Here is an 18,585-nt window from a genome sequence, read left to right on the forward strand (position 1 = left end):
CTGTCATCTACTGTAACTACAATCTGTCATCTACTGTAACTACAACCTGTCATCTACTGTAACTACAACCTGTCATCTACTGTAACTACAATCTGTCATCTACTGTAACTACAATCTGTCATCTACTGTAACTACAACCTGTCATCTACTGTAACTACAACCTGTCATCAACTGTAACTACAATCTGTCATCTACTGTAACTACAACCTGTCATCTACTGTAACTACAATCTGTCATCTACTGTAACTACAACCTGTCATCTACTGTAACTACAACCTGTCATCTACTGTAACTACAACCTGTCATCTACTGTAACTACAACCTGCCATTCAGATACTGATGTTTCTTTATTTAACCTTTATTTAACTAGGCAAGTCAGTTAAGAACAAATTCTTATTTACAATGACAGCCTACCGGGGAACAGTGAGTTAACTTCCTTGTTCATGGGCAGAACAACAGATTTTTACCTTGTCAGCTCGGGGATTCGATCCAGCAACCTTTCAGTTACTGGCCCAATGCTCTAACCACTAGGATCTAGGCTACCTGCCGCTCTGTTTCTATACGAGAGCAGACCAGTGTTTACAAAGTGTTTTCAGGAAAGCAGAAACAGACAACAACGTTTGATATAGAGATGTCTCTCCCGATATATAAAGCCTGAAGAACCACTGACTGAATGAGGAATTATTCTAAACATTGAATTTGGGGACATTTGATAACACTTTCTCTCCTTTTGTGTCTCCCTCGGGCAGCGCCCGCGTGTGATGAACCTGGAGCGGCCTGTGGGTGTGGGTGTCCGGGGCCTGGATATGGAGCAGCGGACGGGGGGGAAGCTGGGGAAACTGACCCTGGGCTTCCAGAGGAGCTCTACGTCAGACGATGACTCAGGTTGTGCCCTGGAGGAATACGCCTGGGTACCGCCTGGACTCAGACCTGAACAGGTGAGCAGCACGGCATCATCTTCATCATCATCATCATCATCATCATCATATCCTCATTTGTCTGTTGAATAGTCAACCACAAGCTTTCTCCAGTAACTACGGTCACTAACAACGACCACCTCAATGGCATCACATAAAATCAGTAAATGAATGCATGTGTATATGTGTTTGGTGCCTGCTAAATCAAGATGACAATCAACAGCATCATCACCTTCAGTCAAATTAGATGGACATACATGACTGTAAATATAACATGATGGAGATACATGACTGTAAATATAACATGATGGAGATACATGACTGTAAATATAACATGATGGAGATACATGACTGTAAATATAACATGATGGAGATACATGACTGTAAATATAACATGATGGAGATACATGACTGTAAATATAACATGATGGAGATACATGACTGTAACTATAACAGGATGGAGATACATGACTGTAAATATAACATGATGGAGATACATGACTGTAAATATAACATGATGGAGATACATGACTGTAACTATAACAGGATGGAGATACATGACTGTAAATATAACATGATGGAGATACATGACTGTAAATATAACATGATGGAGATACATGACTGTAACTATAACATGATGGAGATACATGACTGTAAATATAACATGATGGACAATAGACAATATGTCACGTCCTGACCAGCAGAGGGCGTATTGCTTAGTCTAGGTCAGGATGTGGCAGGGGGTTTGTGTTTGTTAAATGTTGGGTTGATGATTGGGACTTCCAATTGAAGGCAGGTGTGTATAGTTGCCTTTGATTGGAAGTCCTATATAGGTGTGTGTGTTTGTCTTTGGGGTTGTGGGGAATTGTTTTTGCACTTGCTTTGTGAGCCTGCAAAACTGTTTGCTGTCGTGAGTACTGTTTTTGGTTTTCCAGTGGATACTTTACTTGTTTTGTTAATTAAAGAAACATGAGTGTCCACACTTCCGCTGCGCCTTGGTCCTTCTCTCATGTATGACATTTTCAACGATGAGTACGACTTATTCTGCGACAGAATTCCCCACCACCAAACCAGGACCAAGCAGCGGAAGAAGGCTGGCGAGGACTGGGAGACACGACGGGTAAGGGAGACCGAGAGGCACCCCCAATAATTTTTTAGGGGGGGCACAAGGGCTGCCCGCCAGTCAACAGTCGCCAGAGCTGCCCGCCAGTCAACAGTCGCCAGAGCTGCCCGCCAGTCGCCAGAGCTGCCCGCCAGTCGCCAGAGCTGCCCGCCAGTCAACAGTCGCCAGAGCTGCCCGCCAGTCAACAGTCGCCAGAGCTGCCCGCCAGTCAACAGTCGCCAGAGCTGCCCGCCAGTGGCCAGAGCTGCCCGCCAGTGGCCAGAGCTGCCCGCCAGTGGCCAGAGCTGCCCGCCAGTCAACAGTCGCCAGAGCTGCCCGCCAGTCAACAGTCGCCAGAGCTGCCCGCCAGTCAACAGTCGCCAGAGCTGCCCGCCAGTCAACAGTCGCCAGACTGCCCTGAACTGCCAGAGTGGCCAGACTGCCCTGAACTGCCAGACTGCCCTCCGGCCCAGCCCGAGGGGCCCTCCTGCCCCCCGGCCCAGCCCGAGGGGCCCGTCTGCCCGGCGCAGCTATCGGTGCCATCAAAGTGGGCGACGCCGAAGGTGGAGCAAGGTCCACGGCCTGCACCTGAGCCACCTCCAGGATAGGTGGGTTGGGGAGGGAGGGTGTAGCACAGTGCCGTCGTTGACGGCAGCCACCCTCCCTTCCCTCCCTTATGGTTTAGGGGTTATTGTTTGTTGGGTTTTTGTTGGGGTATTGGGGATTTTCTTGTTTTTCTTTTTTAGGTGCATCCTGGAGTCTGCACCTTGAGGGGGGGGTACTGTCCTGACCAGCAGAGGGCGTATTGCTTAGTCTAGGTCAGGATGTGGCAGGGGGTTTGTGTTTGTTAAATGTTGGGTTGATGATTGGGACTTCCAATTGAAGGCAGGTGTGTATAGTTGCCTTTGATTGGAAGTCCTATATAGGTGTGTTTGTCTTTGGGGTTGTGGGGAATTGTTTTTGCACTTGCTTTGTGAGCCTGCAAAACTGTTTGCTGTCGTGAGTACTGTTTTTTTGGTTTTCCAGTGGATACTTTACTTGATTTGTTAATTAAAGAAACATGAGTGTCCACACTTCCGCTGCGCCTTGGTCCTTCTCTCATGTATGACATTTTCAACGATGAGTACGACTTATTCTGTGACACAATACTGTATTGTCATCCGTTGAGTTGGATGGGTCCAGAGTTTTGGCTCGAGGTGGAAACAGAACATCTGGTAGGGCTGGTGTGACACTGGGATAGGCATCAGACACACACATCACAGGAACTTAAAGCCAAGTGACAGGATGTTGCCATCTTTCTGAGGTGAGGCTGAGATGCAGCGTTGAGTGAAGAACACAAGGGGCCAGTTCACCAAACCTCTGGACCTGGAACAGTTCATGACTCTCCTCCTGGGGAGAGGTAGCGTGAAGCTGTTCGTGACAGATCACATCAGTGACCATTGGTTGTAACCCATATCTGAATGTCACAAAACACAGCAGGCAAACTGAATGTCCATCCACATAGATAGGCTAATAGTAGACCCCGACCTGCAGGAGGAATCAATCCACTCCTAATGTTAACTGTTGCAGATCAGGAGGAATGCTGACATAAAAGGGCTTTATAAATCCATTTGATTTGTAAATCCCCTTGGTAGTGAGATGTAGAGTCACATTATTTGATTTGTAAATCCCTTGGTGAGATGTAGAGTCACATTATTTGATTTGATTTGTAAATCCCTTGGTGGTGAGATGTAGAGTCACATTATTTGATTTGTAAATCCCTTGGTGAGATGTAGAGTCACATTATTTGTCAGTTTCACAAACTGTGGACGTTACAGCACACAGAGAATAGCAGCAATAGGACTTTTCTCCAAACCTACTGAGTCTCCTGACAGATTTTATATCTCTCTCTGCCCCCGATATTCTAACAACCCCTCACAGGCATAGAATTCCTGTGACACACACACACACACACACACACACACACAGAACCCCCCCTCAACACGCACACACTGCCTTCCACTGAGATCAGACTGAACACAGAAGTGAAGCCATCCGAGACAAATCCTCAAACAAGCTGCAGCCAGACTTCAGGCTTTAATGTTTAATGTCTGGAGTCTATAAATACAGACGTACTGACATGCCATTCGCCCCTCCTGCAGAATGCCTGTGATCTCCTGGAAATGTCCGTCTGGAGGAGTCGGGAGAAAGTAGGATAGAGTCAACACTGATCTATATGAATTAAGACAAATAATAATCATGGTAATACAGGTCATCATGTCAATGTTTTTCAGTGTTTTCCAAAAATGACAGTTCTGTTTCAGAGTGAGTCAGTCTAGGGCTAGGCTATACACCCCATGGTTTACAGTTCTGTTTCAGAGTGAGTGAGTCTAGGGCTAGGCTATACATCCCATGGTTTACAGTTCTGTTTCAGAGTGAGTGAGTCTAGGGCTAGGCTATACACCCCATGGTTTACAGTTCTGTTTCAGAGTGAGTCAGTCTAGGGCTAGGCTATACATCCCATGGTTTACAGTTCTGTTTCAGAGTGAGTCAGTCTAGGGCTAGGCTATACATCCCATGGTTTACAGTTCTGTTTCAGAGTGAGTGAGTCTAGGGCTAGGCTATACATCCCATGGTTTAGAGTTCTGTTTCAGAGTGAGTGAGTCTAGGGCTAGGCTATACATCCCATGGTTTACAGTTCTGTTTCAGAGTGAGTGAGTCTAGGGCTAGGCTATACACCCCATGGTTTACAGTTCTGTTTCAGAGTGAGTGAGTCTAGGGCTAGGCTATACACCCCATGGTTTACAGTTCTGTTTCAGAGTGAGTGAGTCTAGGGCTAGGCTATACATCCCATGGTTTAGAGTTCTGTTTCAGAGTGAGTCAGTCTAGGGCTAGGCTATACATCCCATGGTTCACATCCCATGGTTTACGGTTCTGTTTCAGAGTGAGTCAGTCTAGGGCTAGGCTATACATCCCATGGTTTACAGTTCTGTTTCAGAGTGAGTCAGTCTAGGGCTAGGCTATACATCCCATGGTTTACAGTTCTGTTTCAGAGTGAGTGAGTCTAGGGCTAGGCTATACATCCCATGGTTTACAGTTCTGTTTCAGAGTGAGTCAGTCTAGGGCTAGGTTATACATCCCATGGTTTACAGTTCTGTTTCAGAGTGAGTGAGTCTAGGGCTAGGCTATACACCCCATGGTTTACAGTTCTGTTTCAGAGTGAGTCAGTCTAGGGCTAGGCTATACATCCCATGGTTTACAGTTCTGTTTCAGAGTGAGTGAGTCTAGGGCTAGGCTATACATCCCATGGTTTAGAGTTCTGTTTCAGAGTGAGTCAGTCTAGGGCTAGGCTATACATCCCATGGTTCACATCCCATGGTTTACGGTTCTGTTTCAGAGTGAGTCAGTCTAGGGCTAGGCTATACATCCCATGGTTTACAGTTCTGTTTCAGAGTGAGTCAGTCTAGGGCTAGGCTATACATCCCATGGTTTACAGTTCTGTTTCAGAGTGAGTGAGTCTAGGGCTAGGCTATACATCCCATGGTTTACAGTTCTGTTTCAGAGTGAGTCAGTCTAGGGCTAGGTTATACATCCCATGGTTTACAGTTCTGTTTCAGAGTGAGTCAGTCTAGGGCTAGGTTATACATCCCATGGTTTACAGTTCTGTTTCAGAGTGAGTGAGTCTAGGGCTAGGCTATACATCCCATGGTTTACAGTTCTGTTTCAGAGTGAGTCAGTCTAGGGCTAGGCTATACATCCCATGGTTTACAGTTCTGTTTCAGAGTGAGTGAGTCTAGGGCTAGGCTATACATCCCATGGTTTACAGTTCTGTTTCAGAGTGAGTGAGTCTAGGGCTAGGCTATACATCCCATGGTTTACAGTTCTGTTTCAGAGTGAGTGAGTCTAGGGCTAGGCTATACATCCCATGGTTTACAGTTCTGTTTCAGAGTGAGTCAGTCTAGGGCTAGGCTATACATCCCATGGTTTACAGTTCTGTTTCAGAGTGAGTGAGTCTAGGGCTAGGTTATACATCCCATGGTTTACAGTTCTGTTTCAGAGTGAGTGAGTCTAGGGCTAGGCTATACATCCCATGGTTTACAGTTCTGTTTCAGAGTGAGTCAGTCTAGGGCTAGGCTATACATCCCATGGTTTACAGTTCTGTTTCAGAGTGAGTGAGTCTAGGGCTAGGCTATACATCCCATGGTTTAGGGGTTCATAGTTCTATTTTTGGGTACTACCGTCCTATTACCCCATGTTTTTGCTGGAATGTTGTTGAAATATATTTGTCTCAGTTGCTTCCTTCTATTTTCTCTGACTGTTAAAACCAGTCTACTATTAAGTCCCAATGTGGCATAAACTATACACTCTTATAAAAAAAGGTTCCAAAACGGTTCTAGAGCTGTCCCCATAGGAGAACCCTTTTTGGTTCCAGGTAGGTTCCATCCTTTGAAGAACCTTTTTCAGTTCCCGGTAGAACCTTTTTGAGTTCCATGTTGAAGAGGGTTCTACATGGAACTCAAAAGGGTTCTACCTGGAACCAAAAAGAGTTCTTCAAAGGATCATCCTACGGGGACAGCCGAAGAAACCAAGGCGCTGTCTAGAACCTAAAAGGGTTCTAAGAGTGTACAAGCTATTATAAATATATGTTTCAGTTAGTGCACTAACATGCAAACTCAGCAGATCGTTACTGTGGCCTGTTAGCCTGTGGGGCTAGAGTGGTTGAGAGTGTTTTATGCCTCCTTCCTAGTGATACTGACTGTGTGGCCGTACATCATTAAGACTGGCTGCTTTCTTTACAGTTCAGCTCTGACTGCAAACAGGTCTGGCCTCTGACTCCAGGCTATGTGGCACTTTCCCAAAGCTCTCTCTCTCTTTCCCAAAAGCTCTTCTCTCTCTCTCTCTCTCTCTCTCTCTCTCTCTTCTATCTCTCCCCCACCCTCTCATTAACCATGAGCACACATGGAAGTAATGAAGGTCTGAAATCAACAGGAGGCCTCCCAAGCCAAATACCTTGTTTTTGTAACCTTACTCCCCCCCACCCAGTCCCCCTTGTTTCCCAGCCCTTCACTCTCTACACCTCTAGAATGTGTGGAGGCCTCATAGATAGTCATGAACTCATGGTGGAGAGATGGAAACATTAATCAAGAACATGTAGTTGGTTGGTGGGATAACTATTGTAAAAATGGTCAATCAGTCAACAGAAGCACCAGTCTTGTATGAACTGTGACCTGAGTGATTTTCCACTGACTGACTGTGACTGACTGACTGACCCTGGCCATTGTTGGCATATCATGGTGGATCTGTCCCGAACAAAGCTCTTTAAGCAGCTGGGATTGTGCTCTTGTCATGGAGCCCAGTGGGGTATTTATGATGCAGGGCAGTACAGATCCTGGAGGTATGCCTGGCCTTTTTAGGGTGAGCATCACCCTCCAACTGAACTACTAAACCATTAAGACCAACCAGGAACCTGTGTGATTGAAGGTGGATTTGCAGAATGACAGAACTAAGACTGTTTTAACCATTCCTCCCATCCCTCTGTCCCTGCGTTCCCAGGTACAGCAGTATTTCTCCTGTCTTCCAGAGGACAAGGTCCCCTACGTCAACAGTCCTGGAGAGAAACACAGGATCAGACAGCTGCTCTACCAGCTGCCGCCTCATGACAATGAGGTAAGAACTGAACCCAGGACAGAGAGTTAATCTACTGGGTCTGCTCTACCAGCTGTCCCCTCATGACAATGAGGTAAGAACTGAACCCAGGACAGAGAGTTAATCTACTGGGTCTGCTCTACCAGCTGCCGCCTCATGACAATGAGGTAAGAACTGAACCCAGGACAGAGAGTTAATCTACTGGGTCTGTATTTAAATAGTCATGGTTAACCCAGAACTAAAGTCTCAGGTAATGGGTCAGCTGCTCGATTAGGTTCTGGGTCCATACGTGTTAAGAGAAGGAATTAAGAGATGCTAGAACGAGGAACGGAACCGGAACGAGGAGCTTGACCCTCTCTCTGTGCAAGTTACGGGCTGAATGTCCCCTCCCCTTCCAAATTTGAAAGATGCTAACACCTGGAAAATGGTGATTTGTGTGAATCACCTGCGAAACACCTACTGCTGCTGGTTATCCCACAGATCACATTCCAATTCCAACAGATGCTACGGTACCACTTCAATTTACATACATCTGTCCATGAGAGATTAGTATTCACAAACCTGATCCTAGACACTCTTTGTGAATACAGGCCCTGGTCCCAGATCTGAATGTGCTTCACCCAGACAGTGATAGTCAGCGGAGATGACTTTAACCACACAGATCTGGGATCAGGCCAGGTTAATGCTGACTAAAGAATGTCACCTCGTCACAGTGGAGGTATTCTAGTAAAGACAAACCACTCACATCGCCCACTACAATCGCCATAGTAACATATGGTGCATTACTGCATTTAAACACAACCGGATCCTTGTTCTGTCTTTCTAGATTGTAAACCAGCACTCCTTGGACCACATTGTAACCCACCCCTTTAGTCAGCACAGTTTACACTGGGAGATCTGCCCAGGGGCTATGTGGGGCTATCACAGAGGGCTCTGCTCCAGTCCTGTAGGTGGGCAGGAGTTTGTTCCATGGAACAATAAAGCGTCTGACTGAGTGACTTTATGATGTTTGCTGCCAGGCTCAGAGCAGAGCGGCATTCTGCATCAGGGGAGAAGGGGAGATTCCAGGCATAGCTGTGGTTTACAAGGCCTCCTTAAAGTAGGGCACACACACAGCCACACGGGCGCGGGAGCACACACACACACACACACACACACACACACACACACACACACACACACACACACACACACACACACACACACACCGGAGAACGTTTAGAGAGCGACGCTCCGAGGGATCTCGTTGTGTAACAGCGTTGTTTGCTGTTGTTAGGGAACCACAAGGCCCATTGTTGGTTGTTAGTCTTCCGCTCGTTTTTATTTATCTGTGTGGTAATTGTCTGCTCTAAACATCAGGCTTGATGTGTGTACATTCATGCCATCCTTGGGGTGAGCCTCGAGGGGAACAACATGTGTTCTTCCATAACATAACCATAAAATACATCTGTGGTGGAAGCAGTGAGGGTTTTCAATGTGAAGGTTTTATCTGTTGGGTAAAAACTGAGTTGGTGTTTTCTCTCTCTCTCTCTCTCTCTCTCTCTCTCTCTCTCTCTCTCTCTCTCTCTCTCTCCCTCCCTCCCTCCCTCCCTCCCCCTGCCAGGTGCGGTATTGCCACTCTCTCAGTGAGGAGGAGAAGAGGGAGCTCCACATGTTCAGTGTCCAGAGAAAGAGAGAGGCTCTGGGGAGAGGAACCCCCAGGATGCTCCCTCGAGCCCTGCAACACACCCTCTGTGAACATGTACGTTCACATACACACACACACACACACACACACACACACACACACGTTCGCACACATGCGCACCCACCCACATTGCGAGAACAAACTGTATTGCTATCTTATAAAACATTTCGATACAAGTCTGGGGGGCGAGTAAGAAAATCTCTCCCAAATGACGTTAAAGCCAGTAAATATGTCTCTCCCTTCCTCATTACATGTCAATCCCATAAAGAGCTGCTTCTCCCTCCTGAAGCTCTTCCTGCTAGGCAGAGCAGCAATCCCATAAAGAGCTGCTTCTCCCTCCTGAAGCTCTTCCTGCTAGGCAGAGCAGCAATCCTATAGAGAGCTGCTTCTCCCTCCTGAAGCTCTTCCTGCTAGGCAGAGCAGCAATCCTATAAAGAGCTGCTTCTCCCTCCTGAAGCTCTTCCTGCTAGGCAGAGCAGCAATCCTATAAAGAGCTGCTTCTCCCTCCTGAAGCTCTTCCTGCTAGGCAGAGCAGGAAACGACAACAAGCTAACGACACTGGGCAATACGCTAGTTGTTTATTTAAAGACTTACCGACCCCCTTTGGCCTCACTCTGTTCTATTCTAAAGGTGCGTCCCAAATGACATCCTATTCACTACATAGTGTACTACTTTTGACCAGGGCCCAGAGGGAAGTAGTGCACAATGTAGGGAATAGGGTGCCATTTGGGACGTAACCCTAAAGCGCCAGTGATAATGTGAGGATTTAATCAAGGGCAGAGTCTGTCTCATTAACAACTAACCCACTCAGAGGGAGCAGAGAGGAGGAAGTGTGGACATTAGGAGCTCATGCTCAACCCGAGCGTGGAAGTTATTCCAGCAAAATCAATGGGCCCAATTTCCTGCAGTCAAAAATAAATGTTAACAGGGTGTTGCGTTCATTTCAACTGTACCACTGGTCAGTAGGCACCCATTAACCCAGTGCTCTACAGACTACAATAAACGCTCTCTTTCTCTCTCTTTCTCTCTCTCTCTCTCTCTCTCTCTCTCTCAATTCAATTCAAAGGGCTTTTTTGGCATGGGAAACACATGTTTATATTGCCAAAGCTTGTGAATAGAATTGATTACAGTTTGGCTTGTTGAAAGCCTTTAAATCCTGTTTAAAAAGACTTAGTGCTGTACAATAGATTTTGTTCCAGCTTGTGAAATGTAATTGTCATAGTTTGGCATGTTAAAGGGCCTTAAAAATGGATTTAAAAGGCACATACCACAAGTCCTTTCTGATCACTGTGGACTAGTGACCACATCCTATTAGACTAGCGACCACATCCTATTAGACTAGTGACCACATCCTATTAGACTAGCGACCACATCCTATTAGACTAGTGACCACATCCTATTAGACTAGTGACCACATCCTATTAGACTAGTGACCACATCCTATTAGACTAGTGACCACATCCTATGAGTAGTGACCACATCCTATTAGACTAGTGACCACATCCTATTAGACTAGTGACCACATCCTATTAGACTAGTGACCACATCCTATTAGACTAGTGACCACATCCTATTAGACTAGTGACCACATCCTATTAGACTAGTGACCACATCATATTAGACTAGTGACCACATCCTATTAGACTAGTGACCACATCCTATTAGACTAGTGACCACATCCTATTAGACTAGTGACCACATCCTATTAGACTCGTGACCACATCCTATTAGACTAGTGACCACATCCTATTAGACTAGTGATCACATCCTATTAGACTAGTGACCACATCCTATTAGACTAGTGACCACATCCTATGAGTAGTGACCACATCCTATTAGACTAGTGACCACATCCTATTAGACTAGTGACCACATCCTATTAGACTAGTGACCACATCCTATGAGTAGTGACCACATCCTATTAGACTAGTGACCACATCCTATTAGACTAGTGATCACATCCTATTAGACTAGTGACCACATCCTATTAGACTAGTGACTACATCCTATGAGTAGTGACCACATCATATTAGACTAGTGACCACATCCTATGAGACTAGTGACCACATCCTATTAGACTAGTGACCACATCCTATTAGACTAGTGACCACATCCTATTAGACTAGTGACCACATCCTATTAGACTAGTGACCACATCCTATTAGACTAGGGACCAGATCCTATTAGACTAGTGACCACATCCTATTAGACTAGTGACCACATCCTATTAGACTAGTGACCACATCCTATTAGACTAGTGACCACATCCTATTAGACTAGTGACCACATCCTATTAGACTAGTGACCACATCCTATTAGACTAGTGACCACATCCTATGAGTAGTGACCACATCCTATGAGTAGTGACCACATCCTATTAGACTAGTGACCACATCCTATTAGACTAGTGACCACATCCTATTAGACTAGTGACCACATCCTATTAGACTAGTGACCACATCCTATTAGACTAGTGACCACATCCTATTAGACTAGTGACCACATCCTATTAGACTAGTGACCACATCCTATTAGACTAGTGACCACATCCTATTAGACTAGTGACAACATCCTATTAGACTAGTGACCACATCCTATTAGACTAGTGACCACATCCTATTAGACTAGTGACCACATCATATTAGACTAGTGACCACATCCTATTAGACTAGTGACCACATCATATTAGACTAGTGACCACATCCTATTAGACTAGTGACCACATCATATTAGACTAGTGACCACATCCTATTAGACTAGTGACCACATCCTATTAGACTAGTGACCACATCCTATTAGACTAGTGACCACATCCTATTAGACTAGTGACCACATCATATTAGACTAGTGATCACATCCTATTAGACTAGTGACCACATCCTATTAGACTAGTGACCACATCATATTAGACTAGTGATCACATCCTATTAGACTAGTGACCACATCCTATTAGACTAGTGACCACATCATATTAGACTAGTGACCACATCCTATTAGACTAGTGACCACATCCTATGAGTAGTGACCACATCCTATTAGACTAGTGACCACATCCTATTAGACTAGTGACCACATCCTATTAGACTAGTGACCAGATCCTATTAGACTAGTGACCACATCCTATTAGACTAGTGACCACATCCTATTAGACTAGTGACCACATCCTATTAGACTAATGACCACATCCTATTAGACTAGTGACCACATCCTATTAGACTAGTGACCACATCCTATGAGTAGTGACCACATCCTATTAGACTAGTGACCACATCATATGAGACTAGTGACTGGCATGTTGTAAAGGCATGGCTGGTTTGAGTGACTGAATACTGGCATGTTGTTATACCACCCATACAGACAGAGAGACAGAGAGAGAGACATAGACAGAGAGATAGAAATATAGAGAGAGAGAGACATAGACAGAGAGAGACATAGACATAGACAGAGAGAGAGACATAGACAGAGATAGAAATAGAGAGAGAGAGACAGACATAGACAGAGAGAGACATAGACAGAGATAGAAATAGAGAGAGAGACATAGACATAGAGAGAGAGAGAGAGAGAGAGAGCGAGAGAGACTCACAAAGTGGCGTGGCTTTGCCTATAGCTGTAGTTTTGATTGCCGTACCTTCAGGGGACACACGACACCCCGGTTTCCAAGGCCGATGGTGGCTTGGTAATAATGGACAACAGCTGTGAGTGGTGTCCTGTGGCCCTAGTGCTCAGACCTGGGTTCAAATAGTATTTGAAATAATTTCAAATACTTTAGCCTGGCTTGATTGAGCTAGCCTAGCGCAATGGGACCACTGCCCATCTGTCACTCTAGGCTGGTTAAAGCAAGCAATTAAAGTATTTGAAAGACTTGTAATAGTATTTGAACCCAGGTCTGGCAGTGGTTATTTAAAGACTGATGACTGTATGTTCAGACATGCTCTGGTGAGCTGGAGGGATGAGGCTATAGTATAGTGTTTGGTTTTACTTAAACATGTACAGAACAAAACAACACAGACACAAGGACACAAACACCATAACAATTTGCTCATTCCTTGGTGTTTTATGTGGACTGAAACATCGCTTGACATGACTCAGGGATCCGTTCAGTTTTGCTGGTAACTTAATTAAGCAATACATTAAGCAACGCGCTTGTTGATATCTTTTGCACGTCACATGGTCCCAGATCAGTTTGTGCTGTCTTGCCAACTCTTAGGATCGTTGTCACATGACTGGCACAGACAGATCTGGGAACAGGCTATGTATACCCTGCTTCTTCAACGATACCCCATCCTTCTCCATATGAACATGATGTGATGTTGTTTCATCCCCAGTGTGGTGAGGGCATCAGTGGAGGAGAGATGGCAATCTTTGCATCGCGGGCGGGTCCGGGGCCGTGCTGGCATCCAGCATGCTTTGCGTGCGCCACGTGTCAGGAGCTGCTGGTAGACCTTATCTACTTCCACCAGGACGGAAAGATCCACTGTGGACGACACCACGCTGAGCTGCTGAAACCACGATGCTCAGCCTGCGATGAGGTGAGATCACTGTGTGTGTGTGATCAATAACCTGTGATGAGGTGAGATCACTGTGTGTGTGTGTGATCAATAACCTGTGATGAGGTGAGATCACTGTGTGTGTGTGATCAATAACCTGTGATGAGGTGAGATCACTGTGTGTGTGTGATCAATAACCTGTGATGAGGTGAGATCACTGTGTGTGTGTGATCAATAACCTGTGATGAGGTGAGATCACTGTGTGTGTGATCAATAACCTGTGATGAGGTGAGATCACTGTGTGTGTGTGATCAATAACCTGTGATGAGGTGAGATCACTGTGTGTGTGTGATCAATAACCTGTGATGAGGTGAGATCACTGTGTGTGTGTGAGATCAATAACCTGTGATGAGGTGAGATCACTGTGTGTGTGTGATCAATAACCTGTGATGAGATCACTGTGTGTGTGTGATCAATAACCTGTGATGAGATCACTGTGTGTGTGTGATCAATAACCTGTGATGAGATCACTGTGTGTGTATGATCAATAACCTGTGATGAGGTGAGATCACTGTGTGTGTGATCAATAACCTGTGATGAGGTGAGATCACTGTGTGTGTGTGATCAATAACCTGTGATGAGGTGAGATCACTGTGTGTGTGTGATCAATAACCTGTGATGAGGTGAGATCACTGTGTGTGTGTGATCAATAACCTGTGATGAGGTGAGATCACTGTGTGTGTGATCAATAACCTGTGATGAGGTGAGATCACTGTGTGTGTGTGATCAATAACCTGTGATGAGGTGAGATCACTGTGTGTGTGTGTGTGATCAATAACCTGTGATGAGGTGAGATCACTGTGTGTGTGTGTGTGTGTGATCAATAACCTGTGATGAGGTGAGATCACTGTGTGTGTGTGTGTGATCAATAACCTGTGATGAGGTGAGATCACTGTGTGTGTGTGTGTGTGTGTGTGTGTGTGAGATCAATAACCTGTGATGAGGTGAGATCACTGTGTGTGTGTGTGTGTGATCAATAACCTGTGATGAGGTTAACTCATTGCAGACATGAAACATTGAAGTGTTGGCTTGAAACAATGGCAGACTTTTTTTCAACATACAGTACAGTAGTTAGGCTTTAGTCAGTCTGCTCATTAAACACTGGAGATAGACAGTAGCCTACTGAAGCGATGTGACCAATAAGCTTACTGCACAATTAGGAACTGAAGTTGAGTTCATCTTGTGTTTGTCTGTTTCCTAATTATTCTATAAGTAGCAGAGTATTTAAACATGTTTATCCCCCCTCAGATAATTTTTTCTGATGAGTGCACGGAGGCCGAGGGGCGTCACTGGCACATGAAGCACTTTGCCTGTTTCGAGTGTGAGACGGTGCTCGGCGGTCAGCGATACATCATGAAAGATGGCCGCCCCTACTGCTGCGGCTGCTTCGAGTCTCTGTACGCGGAGTACTGTGAAGCCTGCGGGGAGAATATAGGTGAGTCAATATCTCTGGTTCATATGTGGTCAATCTATGCCTGATTACTGGAATAAATAAAGAGTTGTTGACATAATGTGTAGCCTGTTGCTGAAGCCTTTTAGAGATGTCGCTCTACATTCACCACCTCTCCCTCTCTTCCCTCCATTCATCTCTCCCTCCCTTCTTGCCTCCACCAGGAGTGGACCACGCCCAGATGACCTACGAGGGTGTCCACTGGCACGCTACAGACACGTGTTTCTGCTGTGCCCAGTGTAAGAGCTCCCTGCTGGGCTGTCCCTTCCTGCCCAAGCAGGGCCGTATCTACTGCTCCAAGGCCTGCAGCCTGGGAGAGGACGTCTACGCCTCAGACTCCTCCGACTCGGTCTTCCAGTCCGCCGGCTCTCGTGAATCCCGCCAGAGCCACATGGGTAAGAGTAGCCAGCCGGTGGCTGAACAGTGGAGGCAGTCCCAACTCTTCAACCCGGTTGCAGTGGCTGACTATAACAAGACTCCTAGTCTATACGGAGATAGAGAGGACAGAGATATGGATATTGTGGGGCAAAAGCTGTCCCACATGGGCATCACTGAGGAGCACACCTGGAGGGACCGAGAGGACGCTCCGGAGGATCCAGAGGAGTGGGCCGAACACGAGGACTACATGACACAGCTCCTGCTGAAGTTCGGGGACCGCGCCGGGGTGTTCCAGACGCAGCCTTCAGAGGAACCCAGCACCAGTAGGTCAGCCGAACCCTGGCTGAAGCCTGAGACTAAACCCGCCTCCACCTCCACCAGTCCCACGAACCAGAGCCACAGTCACCTGCCTGAGATGTACTGGGCCCAGTCCCAGGATGGGCTGGTCAGTAAGAAGCACCTGCCTGAGATGTACTGGGCACAGTCCCAAGACGGGCTTGGGGACTCGGCTTACGGAAGCCACCCAGGCCCTGCTAGTGCCAGAAAGATCCATGATCTGGATCTGGACCAGGGGCTGATGGACCAGAGGGTTAGCGCTGGGGGAGCAGGGTTATGGATGCTGGACCCCAGGCAGTGGTGTGAAGACTCTCTGGAGTGTATCACAGACGAGCTGAGGAAGACTGAGCACAGTGTCGGAGACTCCATGGACTCTCTAGCCCTCTCTAACATCACTGGTAAGAGTTCATATCACATGCGCTTCTTTGTTTACTGTAAAACAGTGTTTGGTGAACTTCTGGTGAAAGTAGTCTGGTAAAGGTCGTCGGCGATCAGTTCTTAATTCCAGTGTAATAATGGAGATGTAAATGGAACAGGAAAAGATAGTATAAAAAGCCATGAAACAAAATAGCTACAGTAATTAGATACAGTAAAGAACTCTTGTTTTCCTGCTTCTTTCCCGAGTAACACAACTTTATATTGTCCTGTCCTCCCAGGTGCGTCAGCGGATGGAGACAGTAAGGAGGGTCAGATCCTCTACTCCCTCCACAACCTGCTGGACCCAGAAGACTGTGAGAAGATGAGCATCATGGGCACCCTCAACTCCTCCATGCTCCACCGCAGCGCCAACTCTCTCGATCCCCAGGAGGGGGCAGCAGACCAGGAAGAAGAGGAGGTGTTGAGGGGGGTGCAGAGGGTACAGGGGCCGGTGTCTTTGCCCCTCCCACCCCTCCCTCCTAAACAGGAGGTGCCACCACCTCACCTTCAGCTGCCAGTGTTGAGGAGGAGCAGGTCCCAGTCCACACGGCCACCTGGCCAGCAGATGGTCAAGTTCTCTGAGGACACGGTGGATAACGGGTCTTACCAGAACCTGGCGGTGCGTCAGCCTCCTCAGAGTGAGAGGACGCGTCGGAGGGTGTACCACCACGAGGACCCCGAAAGGCCACGCCGGCACCACCACAGCCGCCACCACAACCGCAGAGCCCGCTCGGACAACGCTCTTAACCTGCTGCCTAAGGAACGGGTGCAGAGGCCCTACGAGGGACATGGTCTGAGTTCCCTTCAGGAACACCACGCGGCCCTCTTCAACCAACCTGGCCCTGGTGCTCACAGGCCGCCACCCTATCCCCACACCACTTCGGACTACTCCCTCCAGGCTCGGGGCGACCGGGATCGGGACCGCTTCTTAGGCGGCCTATACGCTGACGAGGAAGACTGGTGCTCCACCTGCTCCTCTTCTTCCTCAGACTCTGAGGAGGAAGGTTACTTCCTGGGGCAGCTCATTCCCCAGCCCAGGGTTACTAGCAGGTATCAATACTACACTGAGGACTTCCCAACACGCGTTACGGCCATGTCGCCCAACGACTCACGGACTAAATCCAGAAAGAAGGGTCACAGAGGCAAGAACTGCATCATTTCATAATCTAGATGTACATTCTCTGTTTTACTTCCAGCAGTAATCATTTGTGGACAGGTGAGACCAGTTCTTTGTAGTTTGACTTGCTGGACAAAACATTGTCCATATTATTGGACTTCTTATTATGGGTCATGTCTAACACTCAAACCATGCCAGGAGACCTAAAAAAAGACATTTTCTTTTCCTTTTATAAAATTCACCAAAAAACACATTTGTTTTTTTTTTACAACATTGTATGATGAACCATTGAAAGTATTCCAGCAATACCATTGTGTGCATTAAATGGCAATTAATGCACTATTGTTATTGCTGACAGGGAGAGGAATAGTTAGTAAAGTAGACTTCTAGAGACAAACCAACATAATTATTTAATAGTACAAAATATGAATGTATATATTAAGTTAAAATGTTAATACTGGTATTTTTATATCCCCAAGTTTTAACTGAGATTTTTCTGGTTTTGATGTAAACAAAGTTGGCGTAGGGAGGCGGGACAAGCTGTTGTCGTAGTAACAAGCAGAGCTATTTTGCACGCATCACTTGTCAATCAATCAAGGCTTTACAAAAACAAACCAACTGTTGCCAGGATACAAACCATCTGCTTACTCAAATCAAAGTGCCATAATATCTGGTTTCTGGTAGGCTAACAATTAACATGAAGTTGCTCTTAAACCTCTCAACATCAATGTAATGTGATACCCTGAGTCTTTCCTGTATTCCAATGTTTATTCTCTAACACGCTTGTCCCTCAGGGTGTAAAATACAATGTAAAAGCAACCTGTGGAGATTCATTTACATTAGAGGTCTTCTCCATACATGCCCTTTATACAGCGCAGGTCATTATACCATGAATACTTAACTGTTGTGATGTAAAGAAGCTTTAAATAAATATTCTTACCCAATGTTTCAGAAAATGTTTGTTTCTCGTATATACTAGAATAATTGATTTGATAGCATTTTTGGACAA

General features: G+C 46.2%; 1 protein-coding gene across 3 annotated transcripts in view; it reads left to right on the forward strand.

Moving 5' to 3' along the window:
• The window catches only part of LOC123724034 (prickle-like protein 1), a 50,048-nt gene extending 31,528 nt beyond the window's left edge, over positions 1–18,520 (forward strand). For 2 of the 3 annotated variants that reach the window (XM_082977846.1, XM_082977845.1), the window contains exons 2-8: positions 750–938; positions 7,552–7,665; positions 9,248–9,385; positions 13,657–13,860; positions 15,127–15,313; positions 15,493–16,440; positions 16,699–18,520. In XM_082977846.1, coding sequence (XP_082833972.1) covers positions 762–938; positions 7,552–7,665; positions 9,248–9,385; positions 13,657–13,860; positions 15,127–15,313; positions 15,493–16,440; positions 16,699–17,624 — 2,694 coding nt within the window. In that variant the 5' untranslated portion in view covers positions 750–761 and the 3' untranslated portion in view covers positions 17,625–18,520. Of the gene's footprint in view, positions 1–749; positions 939–7,551; positions 7,666–7,730; positions 7,812–9,247; positions 9,386–13,656; positions 13,861–15,126; positions 15,314–15,492; positions 16,441–16,698 lie in introns of those variants that run through there. The other variant, XM_082977847.1, reaches the window with a different exon arrangement.
• The last annotated feature ends 65 nt before the right edge of the window (positions 18,521–18,585 follow it).

The sequence above is a fragment of the Salmo salar genome, chromosome 07 (genome assembly GCF_965601325.2).
Source record: "Salmo salar chromosome 07, fSalSal1, whole genome shotgun sequence".
NCBI lineage: Eukaryota > Metazoa > Chordata > Actinopteri > Salmoniformes > Salmonidae > Salmo > Salmo salar.